The sequence below is a fragment of the Engystomops pustulosus genome, chromosome 6 (assembly GCF_040894005.1).
Source record: "Engystomops pustulosus chromosome 6, aEngPut4.maternal, whole genome shotgun sequence".
NCBI lineage: Eukaryota > Metazoa > Chordata > Amphibia > Anura > Leptodactylidae > Engystomops > Engystomops pustulosus.
Genome location: NC_092416.1, coordinates 175,314,962 through 175,324,230, shown reverse-complemented (window position 1 = coordinate 175,324,230; position 9,269 = coordinate 175,314,962). Strand labels below are relative to the sequence as shown.

General features: G+C 45.7%; 1 protein-coding gene across 5 annotated transcripts in view; it reads right to left on the bottom strand.

Moving 5' to 3' along the window:
* Window positions 1-1,004: 1,004 nt before the first annotated feature.
* The window catches only part of SDK2 (sidekick cell adhesion molecule 2), a 427,828-nt gene continuing 419,563 nt past the window's right edge, over window positions 1,005-9,269 (bottom strand). For all 5 annotated transcript variants that reach the window (XM_072112538.1, XM_072112539.1, XM_072112540.1 and 2 more), the window contains one exon: window positions 1,005-7,818. In XM_072112538.1, the coding sequence (XP_071968639.1) occupies window positions 7,459-7,818 (360 nt within the window). In that variant the 3' untranslated portion in view covers window positions 1,005-7,458. The remainder of the gene's footprint in view (window positions 7,819-9,269) is intronic.

Here is a 9,269-nt window from a genome sequence, read left to right as displayed (position 1 = left end):
TATTGGGGCAGATTTACTTACCCGGTCCATTCGCAATCCAGTGGCGCGTTCTCTGCGGAGGATTCGGGTCCGGCCGGGATTCATTAAGGCAGTTCCTCCGACGTCCACCAGGTGGCGCTGCTGCGCTGAAGTTCCCCGGAATGCACTCAAGTTCACCGGCCTATTCCTAGTGAGGTAAGCGCGAGCCCCGCGACACTTTTTTTTTTTTTTAAATGCGGTGGTTGTTCCGAATCCGTCGGGTTTTTGTTCGGCCACGCCCCCCGATTTCCGTTGCGTGCATGCCGGCGCAGATGCGCCACAATCCCATCGCGTGCGCCAAAATCCCAGGGCAATACAGGGAAAATCGGCGCAAAACGGAAATATTCGGGTAACACGTCGGGAAAACGCGAATCGGGCCCTTAGTAAATGACCCCCATTGTCTTTGTGGTGACCAATCTCATGTGGATGGAGTTGGATTCATTAGTGATGGAACAAGTTCCGGGGCCAGAATATTCTCTTCCTTATTGTTCTTATGTGGAAGTCTTTGGAAATGTTTCTCTTCTGATAAAAAGTCTGAGATTCTGAGTTGGTATTTTGGGGGAAAATAGAATTTTAATATTCCATTTTTTTCCCCCAAGGAAGATCAGTAGCAGTTTAATGTTCCTTCAATATTTGAAACATGCGCTGAGACCGGTGACCATGTTCATAGAAGAACTGATGTCCATTCTGCTGATGTTCTCCGTCTATCCATGGGATCTACCATACACCCGGGGAATGGCATATCCATCTCCCAAGACCTAAGAATAGAAAATTGTGGCAAACTCATGAGACAAGTGTAAGTCTCATGGATGGGACCCCCCTCCATTGTACAAGCCATAGTGGATTTGCTACACGTGAGACACGAGGATACTCAAACTTTAGTCTAATGCGGTCTGTGCAGGGCTCATCCCCCAGACATACTGCGGGCCAGAGCACCCCCATAGAGCCTCATCATCACATATAATGTAGTCACATAAACACATAAATCATTTCCCACCATTTTTTATTATACACTTTTGATAACAAAAATAAATTTACTTTTATGAATTTACAATGATGCAAAAAACGATGCCACATTATAGAAAATAAAGACCAAATAATTGAAATGCTAAGGACAGCGCCGCACGACCCGGGGGAGGGGCAAACGCTGCAATGGAGACATAGGTGTAACCTGGGTAGGGGGGCAACAGGTCATACCCAGGACAGGGACCAAAATATGGTCTGCATATTCAGATTCACAATATAATTTCATATTTTAACATTTTTAATTTGTTAGCAAAATGTTGCAAAAAGTCTAGCGCTGATTCTCCTTTAAAGGGAACCTGTCAGCAGGTGTGGCCATGGACTGCGGCCAGTGTTGGGTATTGTCCCTTGAGAGATGTGTAATTATACCTTTCTGTATGCTGTTGGTAGCAGCAGGACTGTGAAATATGGATTTATATTCCAAGATTGTAGCATCTGGGGTCATGTCCTCACACTGCTGTGTTCTGTGCTCTCTGCAGTCTGGGTTAGGTATTGTCCCTGAAGAGATATGGAATCATATCTTTGTCAATGTTGTTAGTAGCAGCAGAGCTGTGAAATATATAGTTGTATTCCAGAATTACAGCTTCTGGGGGGTGACTGCTGTAGTATTCAACCAGAAGCCTGTTACAGCTATTACACAGAGGATAGGAGAAAGGGATGTGAAAAAACTCATTGCACAGGGCTAAGAGCACAGCAGTGTAAGGACATGATTCCAAGCGACAGACTTAATATAAATCCATTTTTTTTATACTCTGCAACAAGTCATGAGTTATATCTCTCTCTCACTGTAGTTTTCATAAAAAAAATGTAAAAAAAAAATACAAATTACAGAAATTTTAGGCATTTTTGTTTGTAAGTACAAGACGTAAAAAGAGTGAAATGTTTTGCAGAAATGTATAATCATTGGAAATACACAAAAGAAGACAAAAGTGCAACCAATAAGGAAGCGGCTTCCATCGGCCGATCCGGTAAAGTCGTCAAATACTGATTGGTGGATTCAAAGAACAAAAAATACTATAAACAAAACATAAACATAAACAGGCCGGCTGTGACGTTTTCTGTAAAATTCTCCTGTGATCTATGATAAGTATTTTCTGTAATTCAGTGAAATTGCATCAGTGTTTATCATGCAGAAACAAAGCGAAAGGTATAAAGTACAAAAACACACAAAATAATAAGAATAGTAATAAAAAAAGGGTTCCCACCAAACTCTGGGGATCAGCAGAAGGAGGATGAAATGAAAGTATTTAGTGTTCGGGAGATTGTGAAAGCAGCTCTATGGGCGCAGATACAACTTCTCTACTGAGGTGGGGGGTAAAAAGTTATGTTTTTTTGTATTGTTTGACATTTACAGAAGTTATACAGTTCTTTTTTGTGATGTCTTAGGTAAGGCCATAGTAAACAATAGTAAAAGGTTGGCCGTGGCATAAACTAAGACCATAAAACTCGCAGCCGAGCCCAGGCTACAGACTGGTCCTTGGAGCCACTTAAAAAAATGGCCGCCAAGGGTTAATTTTACATATAACAGGGCATAAAACTTAGTAAAACATGCTAAGCTTTGATGGTGGTCCATCCAATTTTGCCAACAGGAGGTCATGATGGTAGTCTACTCCATCAGCCAACAGGAGGTCATGACGGTAGGCTACTCCACCAGCCAACAGGAGGTCATGACGGTAGGCTACTCCACCAGCCAACAGGAGGTCATGATGGTAGTCTACTCCACCAACCAACAGGAGGTCATGACAGTAGTCTACTCCATCAGCCAACAGGAGGTCATGACGGTAGGCTACTCCACCAGCCAACAGGAGGTCATGATGGTAGTCTACTCCACCAACCAACAGGAGGTCATGACAGTAGTCTACTCCATCAGCCAACAGGAGGTCATGACGGTAGGCTACTCCATCAGCCAACAGGAGGTCATGACGGTAGGCTACTCCACCAGCCAACAGGAGGTCATGACGGTAGGCTACTCCACCAGCCAACAGGAGGTCATGATGGTAGTCTACTCCACCAACCAACAGGAGGTCATGACAGTAGTCTACTCCATCAGCCAACAGGAGGTCATGACGGTCCCTATTAGCCAACAGGAGGTCATGACAGTAGTCTACCCCATCATCTAACAGGAGGTCATGATGGTAGTCTACTCCAACAGCCAACAGGAGGTCACGATGGTAGTCTACTCCATCAGCCAACAGGAGGTCATGACAGTAGTCTACCCCATCATCTAACAGGAGGTCATGACAGTAGTCTACCCCATCATCTAACAGGAGGTCATGACGGTAGTCTACTCCATCAGCCAACAGGAGGTCATGACGGTCCCTATTAGCCAACAGGAGGTCATGACAAGTCTACCCCATCATCCAACAGAAGGTCATGATGGTCCCTATTAGCCAACAGGAGGTCTTAGTGGTGGACCACCACATGAGCAAACAAGAATTCTTGGTGGTGATTCCCCCGGTTGGCCATTAAGTGGCTTTGGCGGATGTCCACCTGATTAGGCAACAGGAGATCTTGGTGTTGGTTCCCCCTATTAGCCAACTGGAGTTCTTGGTGGTGATTCATCCTGTTAGCCTACAGAGGGATCTGGAAGTGGGTCACGTTGTTGGCTAAAAGCAAGCCATGGTAGGGTTTCAGCCTATTGGCCAACAGGAAGACTAAGCATTAGTTCATCAACAGGAGGTCTTGGCTGTGGTCCACCCCATTAGCCAACAGAACGCCTTGGTGGTGGTGTTCCCTTTTAGCCAAATAGAGGCCTTGGTTGTGGTAAATTCTGACTACTGAAGGCCTTTGTGGTGGTTCTCACTGTTGTCTAAAATAAAGGTGTCTACGGGGAATCAGCTTATTAGCCAACATGAGTCATTAGCCAGAACGTCTAAGTGGTGGCTCACCATACATAGAACACATGGTAAACAAAAATATGTTGATCTTGTCTATGATGCCCTAGTATTTTTGGAGATCCTTTACATATATATAATTTATATGAGACACAAAATGAAAATGTAACAGAAAAGACACTTTGGCGTGAATCTCACTCTTCATCACTGTTCATTCAGGATCATCTTTTAGCAAACCCTTCACTCCTGATATATAAGAGCATTAATCACATGATTGCCACTTGCCAAGACCATGGAATCTTTTCTAGCTTGACCCATCTTGACCTTAAAAAGAGGGATTCCCTCAAAACCTCAGTACAGGGTCGAAACAGTGGTTTCTGTGAATCTGGGACCATTTGTGGTAGATATGTGATGCCCCTCGATGTGACCGTCTGATGGATTTACACCGTATGAAACGGGACAGGAGGCTTTGATGACAATGAGGGTCTAATCTTGGTTCCTTCAGAGATGTCTGATGAAACCCATGAACTGGTCTCCAGCCGGTGGGACTACACCACTGTCATTGGCTGGTGGTTGTACGATGTCACTTTAGGGATAGCATGCCGCTAACTAGCTTCTCACTTTGGACAATAGGGTCGTCATTCCTCATATAGAGCAGACTTACATCAATTTCTTCAAAATGTCTATAATTTCCACATAAAATGGTTAAATATCACCTCCATAAATAACGTTTCTATCTATATCTTAAAGGGGACCTGCCCTCCTCTTACCTACCCCCATGTAAGGCTCTATTCACATTGTTGTATTCCTAAAAGGGCACTCGATGCTGAATTAGTGGGTACAATAGTATTCCCTAAACAGCTCCTAAAATAGTTCTTTACTGGTTCCCCTACCCTGAGCACCTATAAGCCAATCAGAACAGCTGGAGAGGATGACTTAGTAAAACATGTTAGGCTTTTATGGCGGTCCATCCAATTAGCCAACAGGAGGTCATGACAGTAGTCTACTCCATCAGCCAACAGGAGGTCATGATGGTCTCTATTAGCCAACAGGAAGCCATGACAAGTCTACCCCATCATCCAACAGGAGGTCATGATGGTCCCTATTAGCCAACAGGAGGTCATGATGGTAGTCTAACCCATCAGCCAACAGGAGGTCCTAGTGGTGGAAGTCTTAGTTTCTGAGGAAGTAAGAAGGCAGGACTTACTTCTCGACCCCTGATGGACAGTCCACCACCACATAAGTCTATGGGCTACTGATGCCCTCACTGAAGGGGACTTGATGATTTGGTACGAGTGCAGATCATGCATAGACTGATAACGCACCAATGATAACGAGGTAAAATACATCACCAAATGGTGACGGACAAAAAGTTTCATCCATTGTCAAAACAGTAGACACGGAGAAAGAAAACAAAATGTTACGTGTAAGGCCGGATGCCCTGTACGTTCCCCTCTCCCGGTGGAGGAGACATACATACTTGGCCATCTCATATGTGCATGTATCTAGGAGGCAGTAGAAGGTATGAGGACAACTTATAGGGGTATTCTTGGCCCGTCATTCATTATTCATAGTAGCAACATATCCATCGGGGGGGTTTCTGGGAATCAGAAGTTATACACTGGACATGGAGAAGAAGGCTCCATCTACTGTACAGTGGCGAAACAAGGGAACTGCTACTCTCCTAACCCTACCACTGAAGGTTAGGATCTGCCGAATTCCCATGAAGATAGGAAATCCACCAAAGAACACTGATTGGCTGACCCTCGGGGAAGCGGGAGATAATGGGATCTACCATCCCGATAGAATGTATGGACGACTTGAATACACAACCAGGGAGCGGGTGTCCCGATACTAAGGCATTGTATGATTTAACACAACCCATCAGGTGCGGGGGGTGAGCCCAGGATCATCGTAACATAGGGTGACCTCGCCGATAACACTCACTGACCTTATAGATATGTATTTTCTATAATATCTCAATAATCTTTTAATATGTACATATAAATGTAGTGAGTGTATGTTCTCCGGACGCCTAGGCTCACCCCCCCCACCCCTCACACAGCAAACACATAAGGCAATCCAATCCATAGGCCGGCATATACCGTATATATCCCCTGCCCACCCCATAACTCGCCGTTCTCTGTAATACCGTCTTACGTGAAGATCCGCATCTTTGAGTGAGAGTGACAGGAGGACGCTGAGAAGATGCGATATCACACGGTCAACATTACATAATCCATATAGGATGAGAGTATCTGTAAACCAATACAACCTTCTCATCTACAGGACCTTCTATGCAGGTCCTAACCAACTTCTATTGCAGATCACCACCCAAAAGCTATCATCACCACGTCCCTTATCTCAAGTCAAATTCTTCAATACCGCAACCAAAGACCCGGCTTTAACTATCTTCTGATGGAGGGAATTGGTGGGACCCGAAGTCGATGGCCCCATTTGATGATGTGTCTGATCTGTGAAGACCATGGTCACTGAAGCTACTGTCTGCTAGTACACAACGAAAGGGGGCACTTTTAATGGTTCTGGCTTATGACCCTATGACCCCGATACTGGGAAAGTTGGGTCTAAACCATCACAATCCCCTTTTGAGTAGCAGAAGAGGAATAGGTTCCACCTGAGTTGGATACCACCTGTCCATGGGAGAACAGTCACCATGGTGGCGTCCATTACTCAGCGGTGAACCTTAACACCTTGCTGCCTGAGGCGAGCTATAGAACGGCGCCCCCTACACCCCATCCAGTAGTAATATATCAGGTTCTCCATGCTGTGGCTCACACCTGTGCTGACATCAGGTGTGAAGAGACACTATTTTTAAGTGTCAGGTCTTGCTTTGTAGGTGTTGCCGCCCCCTTTTTGCTGCAGGTGGTGCTGCCTGAGGCAAGACACTCAACTGCCACTTCTTTCCCTAAACCTGTTTATGAATAACTATGAATCTTCGGAAAACTCTGCTTCTTGTAGAAACAGAAGAATGGGATTGGGGGTAAATTATGTAGAGTGTGAGTCAGGGGGCACATAACTGGTACATCCGGACTACGACGTGATCAGATATAGTTGCATTTGATGTAATTTCCTGCTCCTTCAGTATTCGAAGGCTGTCGCCTACCAATGGTGGTACCCTGGTTGGTGGCTACAAAAAATGTTTTTTTTTATCAAGTCAATGTAATTTGGCTGTAGCCTTGGTGCCAGCGGATGGGATATCCTACATCATCATTGGGTGTCCCTGTAGGCTTCCATATGGTCCTCAATCCAATATGGTGGGTACGGTCCTCAGGCACCATCGCCAGTCCCAGTCATTTGCTATAGATGAAGGCAGCAGAAGTCATTGTGAAGGTTCGTTGCATCCATCATATGTTTTTTGTGTGTGTTTTTTCAATGTTTTTTTGCACCCAAAAACCTTTGGAATATTCTACAGAACTGAAGCAGCAAAATAAAAATCCGCGACTGATTGTCTCCAACACAACGTGGGGCGGCCTCCTTCCTCTATATCTGTATATGCATATATACACACATACCTCTTATATATAATATATATTATCCGCTTCTTGTAATTCAAGGCTCGTCATCAAACGAAGGAGGAAAAGCCAGCGATGGGGGCGCGGGATGATGGGGCCAGGCTGCTGGGGGGCCGGTATAGGGGGTTCTGCTGGCTCGGTAGGGTGGGGATGCTGGGAGGCTGCTGGGGGGTTGGAGTCCGGCTGGATTTGGGCCTGTACAGGCTTCCTTGTTGGCTGCTGTTGCTGTTGGGTATAATACAGTGTTCGGAGTCCTCGGGCTCGTCTGTATAATTGTAGGCGTGTGCCCGGGAAATGCCCTTCTGCTGGCGCCGCCACGAGTTGTAGTAGGTGGGATCGCTGATGTAATGGTTGACAAACGAATGGGTTTTCTGCTGGTTCTGTTCTACTTCGTATTCGCTGTCGCTCCCCTGGATCACGTAAAGAGTAAAAAAGTTAAAAAAAAAGGTTAGCACTAAAAACACTTAACTTTTTAACAATCATTAATAATAATAATAATAATAATAAAAATAATCCCTTTATTTATATAGCGCACACAGATTACGCAGCGCTGCACAGAGCTTGCCAGATCAGTCCCTGTCCCTAATGGGGCTCCCAATCTAATCTACTTACCAGTATGTTTTAGAGTGTGGGAGGAAACCGGAGGACCTGGAGGAAACCCACAGAAACACACACAAACTTTATATAAATAAAACGTGTGTGATACGTCTTATGAGACTAAAGGGCTTCCTTCTCCTCTTACTTTGGCTCCCAATTGGCTAGTCCCGCCCCCTTCAACCTGATAAAATCGGATTTAAAGTGGTGCAGAGAGGGGAGACTGACTGGACTCCCTATTATACATGTAAAAGGGAGTCATTGAGGAGCAAGCTCCCTAAAATGAAACAGATTTCCCATCACTATCACTGAGGTGTCAAATTACACAAAGAGGGGAGCAGGGAGAGTCACAGCAGCTAGGTCTCCACCCACCATCTGAGAAGGATCATTACATAGTAGTCTAAGGAGAGGGGGGCAGTGAGTCACAGCAGTTAGGTCTCCACTCACCATCAAAAAAGGATCATTATATAGCAGTCTATGGAGAGGGGGGCAGTGAGTCACAGATGCTAGGTCTCCAACCAGTGGATAAGGATCATTACATAGCAGTCTATGGAGACGGGAGGGGAGCAGTTACAGCAGCTAGGTCTCCTTCCCCAACCAGGGAAGAATCATTACATAGAGGTACAAGGGGGGGGGGCAGTGGGTCATAGCAGCTAGGTCTCCCACCATAAGAGAAGAATCATTACATGGAGTCTATGGAGATGGGAGAGGGGCAGTAAGTCACAGCAGCTAGGTGTCCACCAACCAGCTGATAAGGATGATTGCGTAGCAATCTATAGAGAGGGGAGGGGAACAGTGAGTCACAGCAGCTATGTGGCCACAAACCAGCGGATAAGGATCATTACATAGCAGTCTATGGAGAGGGGAGGGGAGCAGTTACAGCAGCTAAGTCTCCACCCACCATTATATAGAAGTCTATGGAGAGAGGAGGGAAAGCAGTGCCAGGCCTCCACCTGCCATACCCGGACGACTATCAGACAAGGCTGAGATGAGAGGTTGGGGCGATTTAGAGCGCAGGAGATCCTATCCTTTTCTAGGCACCTCCAGGATATTCATCAGAAAGCTGGAAAGTACACACAATGTGGCATCTATCAGGGCCACTGGGATGGCACTTTTCCAGGTACTGGAATTTCGACTTTGACTTTTGTCCTGTTTTGCGGTCTTTGGAGTGACTTGCACCGTGTACATTACCTGACATGTGGAGACTGGATGGGAGCAGGACTATCTGTGCTGGTATCACTCCAGGAGCAGGTACCTGCCCACAACC